The sequence below is a fragment of the Mesoplodon densirostris genome, chromosome 3, assembly GCF_025265405.1.
Source record: "Mesoplodon densirostris isolate mMesDen1 chromosome 3, mMesDen1 primary haplotype, whole genome shotgun sequence".
Lineage (NCBI taxonomy): Eukaryota > Metazoa > Chordata > Mammalia > Artiodactyla > Ziphiidae > Mesoplodon > Mesoplodon densirostris.
In genome coordinates this window covers 133,339,798-133,360,060 of record NC_082663.1, presented here as the reverse complement: position 1 = coordinate 133,360,060, position 20,263 = coordinate 133,339,798, and the positions used below count along the sequence as shown (strand labels likewise).

General features: G+C 45.9%; 1 protein-coding gene across 4 annotated transcripts in view; it reads right to left on the bottom strand.

The window, feature by feature from the left end:
• GRIA1 (glutamate ionotropic receptor AMPA type subunit 1) overlaps positions 1–20,263 on the bottom strand; it is a 318,241-nt gene that overhangs the window by 80,832 nt on the left and 217,146 nt on the right. For all 4 annotated transcript variants that reach the window (XM_060092085.1, XM_060092084.1, XM_060092086.1 and 1 more), the window contains one exon: positions 15,564–15,934. In XM_060092085.1, the coding sequence (XP_059948068.1) occupies positions 15,564–15,934 (371 nt within the window). The remainder of the gene's footprint in view (positions 1–15,563; positions 15,935–20,263) is intronic.

The following is a 20,263-nucleotide window of genomic DNA, read 5'->3' as shown; positions in this document are numbered from 1 at the left end:
TGGTGCACTGATTTGTGTGTTATACTTCAACAAAATTTAAAAAAATAAAATCAGTTGTGCTTCAAAGGGGGAAGATATGGGTAAAACCAGATTCTAATCAAAACCTTGCTTTGCTCATCATGTTATATTAAATTGAAGAGGGAAACGTCCATTGAGTAACAAGGACATTGAAGTTAAAAAAAATAAACTGTGAGTCTTCTCTATATAAGTAGGAAAATTCTTTTTCCCTCTTTGAGTTGTGATGTAGAAGCTACGGTGAAGTGTAAGAGCATTGGCTTTGTGGGGAAGCCTGATAGACTGACTTCTGGTTTAATGATGTGCTTGCCCTTTCTCCCTCCAGCCATGTGGATAGATGAAGACTGACCTTCTACCAACATCCATCTCCCCCTTTTGGGTCACCCGTGGATGGCACTCAGCACTCGAGATACACCCGAGCTCTGTAAGTTCATTGCTGCTTGTGTGGTAGTCTTACCTCTCCAACTAGACTGTGAACATCATGTAAGCCAAGACCTGGCATTTCTTATTTCTGTGTATTCTCCACCATACTAAGGAGAGAACGGATCACAGGGGCCCAGTAAATGCTTTCCATTGTAGAGCGCCAGATCGTTCAGTCTGTGAAATCTGAGGTCTGAGGAGTTAAGTCACTTGCCCAAGGTCACTTGGCACAGTTATGTCTTCTGAGTCCAGCCAAGATCCCTGCATAGCCTTGGTGAGAAGAAACAAGCCATGCGCCTTCCGTTCTGTTCCCTTTGTCCTTAGTACTTCTTAGTGCAGAGATGCAAAGGCACAGCAACTCAATTTTGCTAATTCTGATTGTTTTGCTTGCTGATTCACCGAACAAATACTGCCTAAATGTGGGAACCCTTGGCTTTGGGGAGCAGGAACAATCTGTGTAGTCTTGAAAACGCAAAGACCGTGAGTGACCTGGCTCACTTCAGTGTGCAGATCTGCAAAATGAGAACACATCAAGCTTTTGTGCACCTTCTGTCCCTTTTCATGTACCTCCAGGGATGATGATGAAATTCAAGGCCTTACAGATCCTGAAAGTTGTTGAAATCTAAAACTCAGTCTTTTGAAAAATTGCTCATTGTTTGTTAAGGGTCACTTGAGTTCTTTTCAACAAAAATGCTTCTTCCAAGTCTAGATTATAAAAAGCTCAGTGTTAATTTAACCCACTGTGTGAACTCTCTCAACGTGGGTTTCCTGAAGTATAAAAATGAGGTAATTAAACAAGAAACGACCTGACTTTTAAGGCTCTATTCTGTAGATCCATTTGGAATCTAATCTATGTTCATTAACGTAAATCATTACTAGCATCTCTTATAGACACAAACTATTAATAAGCACAGACTGCATGTTAATAAGCACTGTCCAGAAGTGCCATACATATGTGTATGTATCTCTACTTGTGGTGGGGGGGGGAGAGAGAGAGAGAGGGAGAGAGGGAGGGAGAGAGAATATGAATGTGAATGACTACATGTCTTTTACTGAGCACTTATTACATTCAGGCACCATGCTAAGTATTTTAAATTCCTTATCTTCTTTAATCTTTAATTCCAAAAAGTATTAGCTTCACTTTATATATAAGGTGTGGCTGATGGTTTTTTTCCAAATTCCGCCACCACAACCTCTCCCACTCCATGCGTTCTTCTTACAATGTGATTTTTGACAGTTGTCCTACTGAAAGGTAGACTATATGTTCCTTCCCTTTTGAGATGACTGGGCTGGTGACTCTGGCAGAAGTCACACCATCTGACTTCTCAGGGTAAGTCATGAAAGGTGCTGCAGCTTCTGCCTGCTTCCTTTTGGTCCCTTGTTCTTGGAACCTGGCCATCACGCCATGAGGAAGCCCAAGCAGAGTGTGGAGAGGGCACGTATAGGTGTTCAGGATGACAGCCTCCACTGCCAGCGTTGTGAGTAAGTGAGCCTTCAGATGATTCCATGCCCCAGCTGTCAAGTCATCCACAGCCTTTTAGTTTTTCCATCTGAGGTCCCAGACATCTTTAAGCAGGGACAAGCCATCCCACTGTGCCCCTTTCCAAGTTTCCTGACCCAGGGAATCTGTGAACATAATAAAAAGGCTGTTGTTCTATGCCACAGGTTCAGGGTGGCTTGTTATGCAGTAACAGAGGCTCTGAGTTGCAAAACTAGTTACCCAGGGTCACACAGCAAATTAGTGTTAAGAAGTAGAATTATGCCCAGGTCTAACTCCAGAGCTCATGTTCTTGATTACTCTCTTGAAAAAGCCTTGTGTATTTACAAGTCCTGCAAAACCAGTGTGTGTCACTCTGCGATACAGAGGAAACCATCATAATCTGACCACTAAGAAACAAAACCAGGCGCCCAGGAGATCAGGAGGGGACTGGTGGACAGTGTGGTTTGGCAGGAAGAGTCATTGCCCAGATGATGAGTTTTGCCAGGGAAGCAGGCAGGAGTTCAGATCCAGTTCCTGGCCAGGCTTGAGGTATGGAATAACCCTGGTGAATGATGATGCCAGTATCCTTGAGTCATAACACTGCACCTGGCAGCCTTCCCCCTTCTCATGGGAACAGCATCTAGACTTCCCTCTGGCCAGTGCTGGACCAGGAGCACAGCCAGATAAAGAGAGGCATGTCAGTGAGTCTCTGAAAGCTCTTAGCAGAGAATAAATGATTGGTAGGAGGCCAGGGACAAAGCAGAAAGGAAGTAAAGTGAGAACACAAAAGAAGGGAAAGAAAATTAAGATTTTTTTGAACCCCTGTTGTAGTTCAAAAATAAAGCTAGGCACTACTCAACATGCTTTAGCCTCTGTTTGCTCATGTGTTCTTATGAGAATCCTATGATATTGATATTAATAGCCTCTTTTTTTTTTTTTTTTTTTTGCGGTACACGGGCCTCTCACTGCTGTGGCCTCTCCCGCTGCGGAGCACAGGCTCCGGACGTGCAGGCTCAGTGGCCATGGCTCACGGGCCCAGCCGCTTTGCGGCAAATGGGATCTTCCCGGACTGGGGCACGAACCCGTGTCCCCTGCATCGGCAGGCAGACTCTCAACCACTGCGCCACCAGGGAAGCCCAATGGCCTCTTTTTTTAAAGTTGAGGAAACAGGCTTGGCAGTTAAGTTACTGGCTCAAGTCTTAATAGCTAGTAACTGGTGGACTACAGTCCAAACCCCGGTCTGTGTGATTGATGGGATGCTTGGTCTCAAGACACAGTCATCTCCTCAGCTTTGCTTGGGCTCTCCCGCCACCATCGCCGTACCTGAGGCTCCTTCTATAAGTCTACCTTTATCTCTCGGGACCAGCCCAAGTTGCTCCTTTTCTTCCAAGCTAACCCAGACCATTTTAGTCCTCAGTGATCTTTCTTTTCTACCTATTGTCTATAAATCCTGCCCTTGGGAATTATTCAAATGCACATTCTGCTTTACTGTCTACATTTCTTCCCTTGTATATCTTGGTTTTTGCCAAGTCAGAGGTCTGTACTCAGGTTTCTTACTTTTTCACACCTGTCATAATGCTTAGCACTGTACCGAAGGCAAGGTTTATATCCTAAATGGTACTCAATTAAAATGTTTGATTGATTAATCCTCTCTTGGGTCTATAGAAATACATACCTACAGTAACCAGAAACAAAGCAAGATAAACTGCCTCTTCATTCTCTCTCCCCATTCTCAGAGTGGGGACCTACACAGAGAACAGGTCATGAAAGGGGAGATGAATACCACGTGAGTGCCCAGCCAGACTTCCACAGAAGGGAAGCACCTTTCTGCCTGACAGCCCCTTCTGTCTGCTGCTCAGGAGATAAATAACCTGGCAACAGCAGTGGCAGGGACTTCCTGAGTGCCAGAATCCTCTGAATTCCAGAAATTAGACCCTGGCTGACACGGTTCCATCCATGGTGGACCAAGCCTTAACACCAATCAATAAAGGTGCTCCACGGGGAGCAGGGAGTTACTTCCTGGCAGCAACCGAAGAACTGGCCCAACATTGCCCATTTTAGATTCTGTGTTTCTTGGGTGACACTCTAATGCCTATACAGCAGGTTCTAGGGCCCCCAAAGTCATGGTATTGAATGTATCATTAAACCTTGTGAGCTCCAAACCCTTGGCTAATGAGTTCCTAGGGATGACCTTGATTGACAGGTCCCCTGGCTCTGCATATGCCTGCTTCAGTGCCTTTGCTCACAGTGATTCCCTCACCAGAGATTTCCCTCTTCATTTCTCTTGCTTTTGTAGAAAATCTTATCTTTCAAGCCACAGTCCAATGCTTCCCAGAGGTCTCTTTTCACTACAACCCACACTAATATTTCCTTTCTCAGAAAAAAATCTAGCTTCACCTCTACATACCACAGAGTTTAGTCCTCAGCGACACATTCCCCTAGTTCCCTGTGTTCCAGAGGCAGCAGGGTGCAGTGAAAAGAGCCTATAATTTGGGACTGGTGGGCCGAGAACCCATTATTCCCATTATTATCCAGGCTATGCAATTCTGAAGATCTTTACGAAGTAGCACAGGCATCCTTGTTCATCCACCTAAACAGCTGCATTGTGTTCCACTGGATGATGAACCATCACATTTTTCAGCTGATGGTTAGTGGGCTACTTGTAACTTTTTAAAACAGTGGTGAAATGAGAATCCTTATACATGCATCTTGCCACATTTGCACAATCATTTCTATAGGATAAATGTGTAGCCTCCAGATGGACCATAATTTTAAGGCCATTTGTAATCCTTTTTGCCCTTCCCCCTCCTTCATTTATGTCTAAAGCACTACAGGTAAAAATATGCCCTCCAGCTTTTAGCTCTGACTGTGGAATCTACCCTATATCCACAGTCACCTCCCAGCTGAAACCAAGAGGTTGGCGTCTCCAAAGTGGCACCAGTTGCATCTTTGCTCTTGTCTGTTTCACCATCTCCCTCACCCAGCTGGCCATGCTGCACACACTCTGGTTGGGCACAGAGCGCACTCCTAGGGGCTTACCTCTTCTTCCCCAGGAGATGGCTTTTAGGGACAAAGATACTGTAAGGAATATTAATGGAAGAAAACCCAAAGCAAAAAAAGGTCTGTTAAAAAAAAGTTAGGGAACCCTACAGAAGAAAAAGGATGCTTTTTACTTCCATGAATTCTAACAATCCACAGGGAGCCCTAAGGGACCTTCAGAAGATTTTTGGTCATGGAAGACAGCGGTGTGTCAAAGATAAATCACGAGTCTTTGAATCCAATAGACATAGGTTATAATCGCAGCTCTGCTGGGTAACCATGAACAAGGGGATTAATTGCTCTCAGCCTCAGTTTTCTCATCTATAAAATGATGTTGATGTCCCTGAGCAGAGGTTGTCACGATGATTAGAGGTAACATCATATGACACTTAAGAGAGTGCCTGATACATAGTAGGTGCAACAAACTAAGCAGTTATTACTACTGTTTTCCCAGCAAAGAGTAGAGTAGAATGTTCCCGAAAAGTGGGGTAACTGGCAACACTAGGATGACAGGGAACTCTGTTTTCTGGGTTGGTCTATTTAACTTCCTTTCCTCCAATTCTTCCTGCTTTTCCTCCACATTCATTGAAATACCAGGACTGAGTTGCCCCATGTTACACAGGTAGTTAGTGACAGCCAGAAATTCTCTCTCTTAGGTTGCTTTCTCTCCATTAAGTGCAAAATATGACATGGTCCTTAGAAGGCTATTTGTGAAAGTGCATGTATTCACTCAACAAACATGTGCTGAGTACTTAGAAGACACAACACCCCGTGTCAGATTCTGGATGAGCGGCAGAGATAAGTTGGCCAATATGTGTTCTGATAAGAAACGGAAATGGGCAACGGTAGCTGAGGACTGAAGATATAAGATGCCCTCGGAGAGATTCAGGTGACCGTGGTGACAGCAACACCTACGTCGAGAGCATTTACCATTTGTGCATCAGCCAAGGAAGAGCTTTCCACGCACTATGCCATCTAATACTCAGACTCTCCCCTTGAAGTGGGTGTTCTTATTATCTCCATTTTCCAGAAGAAGAAACTGTGGCGCAGAGAAGTTATTTTCCCACGCTTACATAGCCAGTAAGTGGCAGAGCTAGGGTTCAGCTGCAGGCAGGCCTATTCCCAGTTCAAGCTGTAACCATTACTGCAAAGCATAGCTTCCGGGGAGTAATTGGACTTGGGAGGGAAGCAGTGGGAAGGCAGTATTTGCAAAAGGGAGGGTCACTGAGGGGGAAAGATGGGAGAGGGTGCTCCAAATAGAGGGAAGGACCAGGCTATAAAGGCAGCCTGGGGCTGGGGAAACAGAATGAAGCACAATCTGGCTTGGCTAGAGCCTTGGCTGGACCTGGGAATCAAAGGGACACTAGCCGTAGAGGGGAGCTGGGGACATACCAGGCACCATCTTGCGCCCATGTTGAAGAGGGGAAAGTGGGACAGAGAGGGGAAGCGACTCACCCAGTGGGCTAGTAGACTGAGACTGAGCTTCTTTCTAAGATCTTTTACCACCCCCTCCAACCCTGTGGGCCCGCTGCCTGCAACACAGCTGCTCCTGTTTTCCCCCCTTGGGAAGGGCTCCATTCTGCTCTCAGCAGCCACTGTGCCTCCTCATTTGAAGGTCCTTTCTCCTTAAGCCACCAGGTACACAAGGTGACTGTCATCACGTAGGTCTGTCGTTTCTGTGTTAGTGGAACGCGTGATTTTCTGCTAGCTACCTTGGGCTTCATTCACCTATGATCTTGCTTGAACACAGGCTGACATAGAGGTATTCATTTGCCACAGTTGGATGGTGGTACTTAACTCATATTCAGAACCATCAGGCTCCCCATAGGACTCTGAGCATACATCCCCCATCAATTCAATTAACTATGCTTTCATTTTTCCATTTTTAGAACTCAGTACTTCTTTCCAGGTGAACAATTGGGTCTCTGGATCTCAGATGCTATATTTCCAGAGAGAGTTTAAAAAGAAACGGTGGTGGGGGGCTTCCCTGGTGGCACAGTGGTTAAGAATCCGCCTGCCAATGCAGGGGACACGGGTTCGAGCCCTGGTCCGGAGAGATCTCACATGCTGCGGAGCAACTAAGCTCGTGTGTCACAACTACTGAGCCTGCACTCTAGAGCCTGCGCGCCACAACTGCTGAAGCCTTTGCACCTAGAGCCCATGCTCCGCAACAAGAGAAGCCACCGCAATGAGAAGCCTGCACACTGCAACCAAGAGTAGCCCCCTCTTGCCGCAACGAAGACCCAACACAGCAAAAAAAAAAAAAAGAAAGAGGGGGTTCTCTCCAGGAAAATGTAGATCCCAGGAAGATGTAGACAGGCCTTTCTGGATATAGAGTTGTGGGGACTGTCTTTCTTTTAGTGCAGCCCTATTCACGGCCTGAATTTTCCAAGAAATGTGAAAGGAAAGAAGAACATAGCAATCAGTTTTTTATCCTTCGAACCAAAAATGAGGGCTGAGGGGGAGAGGAGAATTCCTTTTAAAAAATCTATAAATATGGGCTTCCCTGGTGGCGCAGTGGTTGAGAGTCCGCCTGCCAATGCAGGGGACACGGGTTCGTGCTCCGGTCCGGGACGATCCCACATGCCGCGGAGCAGCTGGGCCCGTGAGCCATGGCCGCTGAGCCTGCGCGTCCGGAGCCTGTGCTCCGCAACGGGAGAGGCCACAACAGTGAGAGGCCCGCGTAACGCAAAAAAAAAAAAAAAAACTATAAATATGATATTCCAAGTGTGCCTAAATGCATTAAAGACACAGTGGTGTTTTATACTCCCCAGCATTCTTCCAGGGGTCCCCAGCTGATGACCCACAAGCTGAGTCTAGGTGTGCTTTGGTTTCATCTGCAGAGTTCTCCTGGCAGTGACTGTCCAGGGCTGAGTGGGAGCAGCCCCTTTTTAGCTGACACAGGCATGCCCAGTTCAGCACAGCTCTTAGCTGACCCCTGTTTTTGTGTTACTGAACTTATGCTGGTTATCTGTGTGACCCTGGCTAAGTCCCTTCCCCTCCCTGTAAGCCAGAAGCTTCACCTATCGAATTGGGATGGAGGTGTTGCCTACATTTTATTCTGTGTATTGCCTGCCTTCTCTCCCTAGAAAGTAAGCTCTAGGAGGGCAGGGGGTTTTGTCTGCTTTGTTCGGTGTTGTCTCCCATAGCATCCTGAACCATGCCTGCCGTATAACAGGTGCTTAATAAACATTTAAGGAGAGAATAAATGGTCCTGAACGTCCCTTTTGGCTCTGGGAAACACTTTCTGAATGTTTGCTTATTGTGATTTTGGAGGGGAAGAGAAACTCTCTCCTTAAGTTTTTTTTTTTTTTTTTTTTTTTGTGGTACGCGGGCCTCTCACTGCTGTGACCTCTCCCGTTGCGGAGCACAGGCTCCGGACGCGCAGGCTCCGGACACGCAGGCTCAGCGGCCATGGCTCACGGGCCACGTCGCTCCGCGGCACGTGGGATCTTCCCGGACCGGGGCACGAACCCGCGTCCCCTGCATCAGCAGGCGGACTCTCAACCACTGCGCCACCAGGGAAGCCCTTCTCCTTAAGTTTTAAACTGCCTTCCACAGCAATCTAGAGAGAAAGAGAGAACAGTTTGACTTCCCCCTTGCTGGTGGCTGAGGCAGAAAATGATGCTTTTCATTTGCACGTCCAGCAAAGCTTTTACCCTCCTGTCACTGCCTTCCTTTGAATATTTCCATCTGGCTTGCACAGGCTCTGAAACTTGTACTCCCGTGCTTCACCATGGTCTGCAAAACTGCTCAGTATCAGAGCCTGGCTCTGGGTCTCGCCATCACGTAGCAGATGGTTAAAGTTGAAAAGGAAGGAGCTGAGTCCCCCAGTGATGGGGGACACACTGTCCGTGCACAGGTCACCCCTGTCACAGCTGCGGTACCTGTTGATGGCGAGGGGGACGCCATCAAGGGGAATGTACTCCGGTGAATCCTCTGTGAACTCCTCCTCGTAGCCTGGCCTGCAGAGGCAGCAGGGTCCCGGCAAGGCTTCTGCCTTCAGTGACCATATGCCCAGGGCCTCGCTCCCCTGGCAGGTAACACACCGCAGGGCAGCGAGCGGGCAGATCCTGGGCTCGGGGTTCGCTGCGGTTGACTGGCACGACTTCAGGCTGCCCCATGGACCTTACTTCTTACACTTCTAAACTGAGTTTCCTGAACAACATCCTAGCTTAGTGGCTTTCAGACTTTAATGCCCAGCTGCCCTTGTGAAGTGTGTATTTCTGTCTCCAGTTGCAGAATTTCCAATTCCACAGACCTAGGGTGGGGCCTGGAAATCTGCATTCTTACAGGTATCCCAGGTGATTCTGACGCAGGGGGCCCAGCAGAAACCTTCATACCTGGTCCCAAGACCCAAAGCATCTAACACACATTTCTTGCATCATCGCTGTGCACACATCCTTATGACACTGTTCCTTGCAGCAATGAATCTGTGTACTGAATGAGGATTATGCTTTCTAAAGATAAACGATTTCACACATTCAGGCTGCTTCCGTCAACTTCCCTGAATGTTTACCCGCTTCTTTCCCCTGCAACACTCCAGTTACATCAATATGGGAAAGAGGAAGGGGTTTCCATGCCTGTCTCTGGGAGGGAAGCGGGGAGAACAGGAGGTGGAAGGGGGAGGTTCCTCATCACCCTTCCATGCACTGTAATACTGGTCGCTGTGGAATTTCTGTGTGAATGCAAAGGTCAGGCTGCCATTGTTTATCAGCTCTGTTCATTGGCTACTCTGTTCCCATGGTGAATCAGTCTCAGGGCCCTCCACAAGCACATTGACTGGGGCAGGGACTGTGGTAGACGGTTCCCAGAGACGTCCAAAGCTCTATCACTCCCCCGCTTTAGAATTCTTCTCGCTGAGAGTAATTATCTCTACTAGGTGGAAATAATGATCACACATTCTGTCACATTCGAAGATACAAGAGTTCTGAAAGCTGAAATCATAATTTCCCATTTTCCTCTCTTCCCCTAGGACCTTCCAAACCCCTCTCCTTTTCCTTACTAAGGTCATCCAGTCCCAGCAAAGTAGAAGCCAAAGGGGAGGTAGGGTCCATGGGAATAAAGAGTTGAAAGGCTCACTCTTAGTTCACTTGCAGGCAGTGGAGCCTGGGATGAGACTGCAGGGTAGGCAGCACTGGACTGGGCGGCAACAGGCCAGAGGCATTGCCTTGGTGACCTTAGAGAAAATCCCTTTCCCCTTTGGAGCCTCAGTTTCCTCATCTGTAACGGGATGGATGAACTAGATCATTCTCACGATCGGAGCCAGACCTAAAGGTCTCTGAAATGGGGGTGCCATGTTTTCCAAATGCTCCCTACCTCTTGGAGACACCATTGACCTTTCCCTCGCCTCCCCTTCAAATATCCAGTCTATCAGCAAGGGCTGTCAATTCTAGTTTCAGAGTAGACCACGAATCCATCTCCATGCCCATCATAATTTCCATCACTATAATTGCCCCTAGACAGACGTGAGAACCTATTGCTTGGTCCCTCTGTTTCCACTCTTGACTATTCTCTGCTTTAATTCATTTTCCTCATAGCTCCCTGGAGTAGTATTACAGCATGTAAATCAATCCTTCCCTCGCTTCAGACTCTCCAGTGCCTTCCCATTGCATTTAGAGTAAAACTTTAAATCTATACTATGGCCACGGTGCGCGATCTGGCCTCTTCCTACTTCTCTAATAATACAGCTCTGTGTAAGCTTAGCTCCTTCTTACCCATCTGCTCCTTGGAGGAACGTTCTTAGGACACCCTAAGTCAGTCCCCTTTAATTCCACTTCCTTTATTATCTAGTGCTACGGCAGATTCATTTTATTCACAGTGCATCACAATTTATACATTCACAATTGTTTATGTAATGTCTGGCTTATCCCACTGTACTCGCCATCACCTTGAAGGAAAAACTCCCCCCCCCCCCCCCATGCTCCATCATCAGTATATCTTCACATCCTCAGCACCCAGCACCCTGTGCTGCACCTCACGGGCAATTAGTAATATCTGTTGAATAAATGAATGACATTGGCCACAAATAGGGTCAAAAGCTACAGAAAGGAAAGTTGGGGGAACTAAAGATAACTTTTGCCTGGGATGATTTTTGCCCTTCCTTTAATATATCCCTTCTCAAAATGTTCCTTTCCCTGAAAAAAGAATCTAAAGTATCTATTAAAAATAGGTCTTTGGGCACAAGACACAGGCCTGCAAAGGCAACTCATGGATGGCATTCTTAATATCTTACCATCAACCTAATGAAAAAAGTTGTAATTTGTGATCATAGCTCAATTGAATTTTAACTTTGAATGTTAAAATAGGCTACACGAAAACAGTTTCTCATAGAAACATTTTAAAGGGAGGACAGAAGAATCTTGAAAGCAAATCAGTAGCATTTACTGGCATATATCACTGAAGGTGCTATTTACATATTATTTTATCTCTTCATGGTGCTGGTGAACAAAACGTGGACCTGGGCGCTGTGGCCAGTGCTGCTGGTTGACTCACCAACATCCATTCCAACCCCTTCCATTTTAGAGGCTAAAAAACCTAATTTTTGCCATTTCCACCTTCCTTGTCACTAGAAGTGATTGTGGACCACTGTTCTGACTAATGAGATAGACAGAAGGAGATGTCCGCTTGGGGTGGGGAGTATATTGTTAAGCTTTTGGTTTCCTGATCCAAAGAGATGCAACTGGCTGCAGTACTTTTTCCCCCTCTTGCTGCTTGAACATGGACGTGACATCTGGGAGCCGGCATTTTGGGCACATGAGAAAAGGCTGGGGCAACCATAGCACAGCAGACCCCGATTTCACTGAACCATGAGCCACCATCTGCCTCCACTCTCCTTATAAGAAAGAGAACTCTCTAACTGTTCATGTTACTCTGGTCAGATTATTGCGTTGCTTGCAGACAACCACATCTGGCCACATTTCGTTGGTTTTTGGTTAATAGACATTAATATAAATATTGACGAGATTAAGAAAAGGTAAAACTTCTTGTGTATGCATGCAGATACATGCAATTTAGGTGGAACTTAATCCCCCAAGTTCTAAATTTGTGAGGATTTATGTTATATTCTGTTAGTCAATAGCAAGAACAATTAATTGAAGCTTATTTGAGAAGATGTTTGAGTATAAAAAGCCCGTAAAAATACCTCCTACTGTAGCCCCAGGGTGTCTAGTGCTATGCATATCAGAGGCTCATGTAACTTTGTTGACTTCATCAGGAAATATGTAAACAACAACAACAAAAGCTTCCACTGGTGTTTGCACTTGTCTGCTTGGCTCCGGTGCTCATCACTGTCTTAGCATCCTTGTGTTTTTGTCTGGCCCTAGTGAGGTGAAGTATGTACCTTTTCTCTTTAGTATATATTCCCAAAAAATGTTGTGATGCATATTCTGACTCTTAGGGGGGTCTATGCAGGTCCCTGAGCGCTGGAATTGGCTGAGCTAGGCCTGGTAAGCAAGAGTCCATCTCAAGTGGATAAAACTCCTTTTTCTGGCAGGTAGACTCTTCCCTCTGCCTGTCAGACCCCGAAATCCAAAATCCTTCCTCCCAGTCCCTCTGAGGGGGACCCTCAGAAATACAGGTATTGCTGGTCTCAGGGCTGCACCACCGTTCTGCTTTGTCCGTGGACTTCCCCAGAAGAGAGAGGTCCAGTGGCTTTTCAATCAGTGTGAGCAGTGGCACCCTTTCTTCTAGTGAAGTTTAGCAGAAGTCCAATATAGAAAATCGATAAAAGAATTGAAAATAGCTTCTCTTTTGTTGTGCTTCCTGTGTGCTGGCTGGATACTGTGTTAGGGGTTCTATATGTATCAATCTCTTTTAAACCGCACAACAATACTAGGGTTGTTTCCCATTTTACTGGTGAAAATACAGAAGCATAGAGTGGAGTTGTTTTATTAAAAATGGGAAGGAAGGCGGCTGGGTTTCCTGTTTGGTCTCATCTTCACCTCAAGGTCAGTTCCTAAGATAGCCTCGTGGAACCCTCAGGAGTCCTGGAAACACAGTTTGAAAATCCTCTTCTAGCCAGAAGTCACAAACGCACATACCCTTTCAGGGGCAGCTGAGTCACACAGGAATGAAGCTGATCACCTGGGGGCTGTGGTCAAGTGGGGAATACACGCATCAGCTCAAGAGGGCAGCTGCCACTCAGTTTTGGACCGTCATTGCCAAACTGTGCAGGTTACACAGAAACACGCCTGGTAGAGGATGCAGTTTGTGGGTCACTAACTTGAGACTTCAGGAGGAATGGTGAGGAGTGTGAAAACACAGCCTGAGGTCAGTCCACAAGGGTGCCATTAGCGGGTAAGATGCCCAGCCATGAAGGAAATAAAGGAGAAGAAACAAGCCCAGGGGTCTTTTCATCCAAACATGCACATTTGGATGGCCCATTATACTGACTAGTGAAGAATCATTTCTTCCCACTGTTTACCTACTGGCCTGAGTTATTTTTAAGCAAGCCCTTCCCCTTCTTGGTTCTCTCCGCTCTTTACCATGTGTTTGCCAGTACTGGCCAGGCATCCAGTCTCACACCTCTTCTCCCACGCAACCCCCCTGACTGTCTTCTTATTTAAAGAAAAACAAGAGTATAATGGTGAACGATGAGACTATCTCAAATTATACAGCAGGCAAAATGAGTCCTGAGGGAAGCTCCTTAGGAAGATTTTTTTCCATCGCCACTTAGGAATATTGGTCCTCGCTGACACCCAAATGCGAACCAGACAGGTGGTAAAGATGCCTCCAGCACGTGTCTATGAGGCCTTGGTATTTATGCAGTTATGCCCCCAGAAAGTGAGAGTGTGTGCAAATCTATTCATGCAGCCAGGTTCTAAGCCATGCCTCCCTGCTTGCTTTAGAAGCTTGGTATCTGTAAGGGACTGCCTACTGATTAAAGAGCTCATAGACATGAAGCAACTGTAAAAGGAAATACAGTCAGCACTTATTCATTTGTGACATGAACTTTCCAGAATATAGTTGAAAGAACGTTACACACAAAGACAGAAAAGGGGTCAGTAAATTTGGGAATTGGTGTAGATTGGTACTTTTCAGATTTCTTGTTTCCCCTCTCCATTCCACTTTGCCTGCTTCCTCCCTCCCTGCCTCCTTCTTTCTCCTTCCCTGCCCTGTCCTGCCCTGCCCTGCCCTGCCCTCCCCTCCCCTCCCCTCCCCTCCCCTCCCCTCCCTTCTCCTTTCCTTTCCCTTCTGTTTTTCAAAAGAAATTGTATTCACAAGTCCAATATGTAAAACAGACAAAAATAGGGCTACTCATGTCTCCTGTGGGGGCTGAAACCTCACTGATTTGGTCACCCCAGTACTCTCAGTATGATGTCTGAGGCATTTCTTTTTTTAAATTTTTTTTAAATTTTTTTTATTAGTTTCTTCTTTATAACAAAGTGAATCAGCCATACATATACATCTGTTCCCACATCCCTTCCCTCTTGCGACTCTCTCTCCCTCCCACCCTCCCTATCCCACCCCTCCAGGCGGTCACAAAGCACCGAGCTGATCTCCCTGTGCTATGCGGCTGCTTCCCACTATCTATCTACCTTAAGTTTGGTACTGTATATATGTCCATGCCTCTCTTTCGCTTTGTCACAGCTTACCCTTCCCCCTCCCCATATCCTCAAGTCCATTCTCAAGTAGGTCTGTGTCTTTATTCCTGTTTTACCCCTAGGTTCTTCATGACATTTTTTTTTTCTTAAATTCCATATATATGTGTTAGCATACGGTATTTGTCTTTCTCTTTCTGACTTACTTCACTCTGTATGACAGACTCTAGGTCTATCCACCTCATTACAAATAGCTCAGTTCCGTTTCTTTTTATGGCTGAGTAATATTCCATTGTATATATATACAATGGAATATTACTCAGCCATGAGGCATTTCTAAGAAACTTCATTTTCCAACTGTAAGAAACAAATTTACATCACCATTGGAACTAGATTATTTCCAAGATCTTTCTCAGAACCAAGAAAAGAAGAACGATTTTCTCTTAAAGATGAAGAAACCAAGGTCTCCAAGGGCCAGGTGACTTGTCCAGAGACACACAGAAAGTGCTAGAACCAGAGTGAGAACCCACTCATAATGCAGTGCTCCTTCTACCCCTCGGAAATAAGTTCAGGATGGGGGTTGAATCTTGACTCACCTAGCTATTAGCTGTGTAACCTTGGAAAGATATTCAACATTTCTGTGGTCCCTCATTTGTAAAAGGAGATAGAAGGAGAATCCTACCTAACGCTTCTGCAAAGATTCAATGAAATAACGCATGTAGAGGACTCAAAACCTTGCTTAGTAGATGTGGTAGGTTCTCAACAAACGTTAGTCATACCCTCCTGTCCCCCATCCTTTCTCTGTACCTTTTGGCTACAGAACATCAGAGTTGCGATTATCCCTGTTAATCTTGACAGAGCACATCACCCAGACAGCAGATAGAACTGTTCAAGGCACAGGATGTGTCCATATAATCCACAGCATGCAACAGACAGTTGACAGTAAAGCATAGTTGAAAAACCGAATACTATAAAGTCTGGAAAAAATTCCCACCCTCAATTTCCCAGTATTTGTTTTTTCCTATATATATGGCATTGAGCAAAGGGGTTGAGAAGAGCTGACTCACCTTGGAGAAATGTCACATCCTTGCTGCATGAAGGCTCCCAAGGAGAACCACAAGCTGTTGAATATCCCAAACTCATTGGACTGGTCGCTGGTTGTCTGGTCCCGCCCTTCCTCAAAGTCTTCACTGTGCCATTCATAGGGGCTGAAGCGGCTGACCAGGAAAAGGACAACACTCACTCCAATGTAGGCGAAAACAATACACATCCAAATCTCATAAGCCAAAGGATCCAGGAAGGAGAAGACCCCTGGCTTGGACTTCTGTGGCTTTTTTATCATGATGGAGATCCCCAAACTCATAAATGGTTTGGAGAAATCTATCACCTCTTCTCGGACCAAGGTGATAGTTAAAGGGGCCACGGCCACATCTGCTCTCTGCAAAAACAAACAAACAAACAAAAGAAACACCCTTGAGTTCAGCAGCTCTCTGTTCTCTTATTTTTCTCTTCACTGTGAATATTCTTTTGTAATCTTAAACGATGTGAGAGTTGGAAAGAACCTTAGAAGTCCAAACCCTCCTACTCTCTATAAAATATTTATGGTAAATGGATGATTGGCTCAATATCTCACAGGAGAGATTATCCCATTCTTTGACAGTTCTAATTGTTAGGGGAGTCTTCCTCACCTTATGGAAGGGGGCTGTCATAATATCTGTTAGTTTTTGCCTGCCCAGCAGCCATGCCTTCTTCCTCTGGAAGAAGAACTACTCCTGCCCCACTCTGAGTCCTCCTGGTTCAAATGGGACTGATCACCCTGGATATGAGGTGAAGCATATCACCCAGGTCTGGCCATCGGTGTACACTACTCCCCTGGCCAGAATGGTTCATTCAAGGATGGCACGGGACCCAAGTCTCTTTAATGAGCATAAGCCCTGAAAGTCAGAGTGAGAGATGATCCATGATGAAATAATTTGAGTCACCCTTAATTCAGGGCTTACCCTGGACTCCCTAGGATCGTATGTCAATATACTCTTTTGTTTGTCCTCAGGAACATGATCCAATCAGTCTGTTTGCTTAAGTTTGAGTTGGGCTTCTTTTACCTGCAACCAAGACAGCCCTGGCTAACAAGGTAGTGAAGGCAAATTTAACTCAGTAAACATTTACTGGGCGCTTATTATGCATAAGCCCTAGGCTGGAAGGGAAGCTGTGGTCTCTACACTCAGGGAATTACAAACTAGTAGGCGAGATTGGTACACACACACACAAAATTTTCCAGTCTATAGACTGGAGACATGCTGTCTAAGAGATACAAAATGCTACAGGAGGTCAGGAAGGAATTAATTCTGGCTGGGGAGATCAGGGACTGCTCCATCAGAGAGGTGACATATAAATTGGCACTGAAGTGAGAGTAGGATTTCAACAGGTTGCTCGGGTATGGAATACATTCCCAGAGAAGGGAATCACGTGAGGAAAGTAGTTTCTCTCTGGCAGAGAGAAAGTAAAGTAGTATCACAAATTTTTTTTTTTTTGCGAGGAGACTGCTAAGAAGTGCACAAATAACTCAATTTTAAAAATTCATGTAGATAAACATAAAATGGTTGCAAGTAATGTTCACCTTTGTGCATCCAGCATGTGGAATCACCAGCCTTGCTCTTCTGTCTTTCCTACCTCTGCCTAATGGCAGAAGCACTGGCATCTCTGCTATAAAATCCACTGCTCTCAGGGCTTCCCTGGTGGCGCAGTGGTTGAGAGTCCGCTTGCCGATGCAGAGAACGCGGGTTCGTGCCCCGGTCTGGGAGGATCCCACATGCCGCGGAGCGGCTGGGCCCGTGAGCCATGGCCGCTGGGCCTGCGCGTCCGGAGCCTGTGCTCCGCAACGGGAGAGGCCACAGCAGTGGGAGGCCCACATACCACAAAAAAAAAAAAAAAAAAAAAAAAAATCCACTGCTCTCTTGGCCTGAGATCAAGAGATCCTGGAAACCTAACACGGTTCCATGGACAGATGCCCTGACATTCTTTTTTTTTTTTTTTTTTTTTTTTTTTGGTGGTACGCAGGCCTCTCACTGTTGTGGCCTCTCCCATTGTGGAGCACAGGCTCCGGATGCGCAGACTCAGCGGCCATGGCCCACAGGCCCAGCTGCTCTGTGGCACGTGGGATCCTCCCGGACTGGGGCACGAACCCGTGTCCCCTGCATTGGCAGGTGGACTCTCTACCACTGCGCCACCAGGGAAGCCCCTGACATTCATTTTTGAAATGAGAGGCATGTCTGTGCAAGTCTCTTGGAGGTGGATGGCTTTCTCTTATGATGCTGCATAACAGTCCAGATGTGAGGCTGGGGACAGATGCTGTGCAGACTCTGGCCCCGCCCAGCTGCCGGCTGGTGTTGCTTAGGAAAGATTTCCTCTGGTTACTCTCACTGGTTGAGATTTTTGAGAAGGCATTTTACATGGAATAAAAAGCCTGGCTTTAGAATGACTTAAGTTTCTCACTTATAGAAAGAAACTTTCTGTAAAGCAATGTGGGATTGAATCTGTATTTCATAGTAATTCTTTTTTTTTCCCTAACACCCATTGCATAAATCTTGATACTTTTTACAAACACTTACAAGCCATTGCCAGGAAGAAGATATCTCTTCTTTCCTCTGTAATCTAACATAGGTAGAAAAGGAATGGGGGAGAAAAGTCATGGAAATGACTTAGAGGGAATGACCACAAGTTACCCAAAAGGGAGGTGGATGTCGAGCTTCTAAAGTGGTAAAGGGAATTGAATGGATTTGTCTGATGCCTCCGGATGTGAGTTAATAAAAGGGACTGTGAACTGGAAAAAAAGTCACAAAACCACATGATCTCATTGCTTAGTTCATTTAGCAGTTCCAAGATTTATTCCACGGAACATTATTTTTAGAAGGATGTTAATAAGTATAACATGAAAATAAACACGAATGTAAACAGACTGCTTTGAGGCAGGACTTCTCAGAACCTTTAAAAGGCCACTGTGCACTGAGAATTTCCAAGAGGGGTAAGTAGATATAGTGTTTCCAAAATTCTTTGGCCATGGACCCCTGAGGGTCTTCAGAAGGCACCCATATGCATAGGAGACACACACAGTTGGAGATGCTTAAGTTCAGTGACCTCATTTTGCAGATAGGAAACCCAGGTCCAGAGAGGAAAGGTGGTTTGTGCAAAGCAGCAGTATTTTCAGCTTGTTTGATGTTGACTGAGAGGTCTCAGGAGTTGATTTCCCGCACCTGAGGAAGTTGCTGGACCTCTGCAGGATCAGTCAAGGGCAATGCTCATCTGGGAAAGTAGACCTGGCCACTTTGCTTTGTGACTCACTGACCACGTGCCGTCGAGTGAGATGTTGTCCTTTTGGATGTCAATTTCCTCTTTAGAAAAAGAGGCATAATAATTTTTGCTTTATCTGTTGGAGAGCAGTGTTTTGTGAGAGTCAAAAGAATTCAAATACGTGAGAGTACTGTGACCTGTGGGCATTTCACAGGTGCTCAAAATTATTTTCTTAAACAGATGTCTTGTGACAGTGATTCTCAAACTTGAGCATGCAGCACATCCAAAGCACCTTGGGGTTTTTTTTTTAAACCACAGATGGCAGAATTTCTAGATCACTGGGTCTGGAGAGACCTGAGAATTTGCATTTCTAACAAGTTCCCAGGTGATGCTGCTGCTCCAGACTTTGAGAACTACTGACCCAGGAGATCCCCAAACAAAATATATCTGGAAAAAATCTTGGGTAAACAGTAAACTGCGTTGATGCAGTAGGTAAAAGCAAAAATTGAAGAAAATTATCAGGGATGGAGATTCACTGTGAGCCAGGCACTGTTTAGGGGAATACTCCCCACCCCAGCCCTGGGGTAAAGGATGCAGGGGTAACCCTTGGAGGAGGTCAGTGGCTCGCAGGAGTCATGCAGCCAGTAAGCTGGCAGAGTCAGAATTCAAATCCAGGTGTCTGTCTCCCAAGTTCACTCTCTTTCTGCTTCATTAAGACAAAGAACAGGCAAGAAAGTCACTGAGAATCAGGCACAAAGCCATACCCATGCAAGAAGCAGGAATTTCATTTGCACCCTGTGGCATCTGAGAATGCAGACACTGTTGTTATTCTCATCACTAATTAATAGTGGCCTTAGACTCCAGTGCTCAGATGGTGTGATTTCTACAGAGGCGGTATGTCCCAGAATGCAGTATAAGAGCCAGGGCTGCATGTCCCGACTCTGCTCTGTGTCCTTTGCCAAACTGCTTAATCTCCCTGGGTCTCAGTGTCCTCATCTATAAAATGTGGTAAATAATCATATCTACCTTCTGGGGTTGTTATGAGGAGTAAGTGAAATAATATGGGTATTTAGCATAGTGCCTGCCATATACTACGTGCTGAAATGCTACTATTATAATTGTTGATAAGAGCAAAAGGTAGCAAAAGGAAGGTGAGAGACACCCTGATTGACTTAGCCTATTTAACAGGCACAGAGGAAGAGATTTGGAGGTCTCCAAATGAATTTTTCTGATCTTGCTGGTCATTTGTGGCTGAGAGATGCTTTCCCCAAACCCCTCTATTCTTCCTCGGTTGGAGGGGGGTGGTGCAGAAAAAGAAAGCCAGACAGAAAATCAAGAGAGGGCATCCATTTGGGCCCTTCGTGGAGTTTTCAGAATACAGTTTTTTGTTTGTTTGTTTTTGTTTTTTGCGGTACGTGGGCCTCTCACCTCTGTGGCCTCTCCCGTTGCAGAGCACAGGCTCCGGACGCGCAGGCTCAGC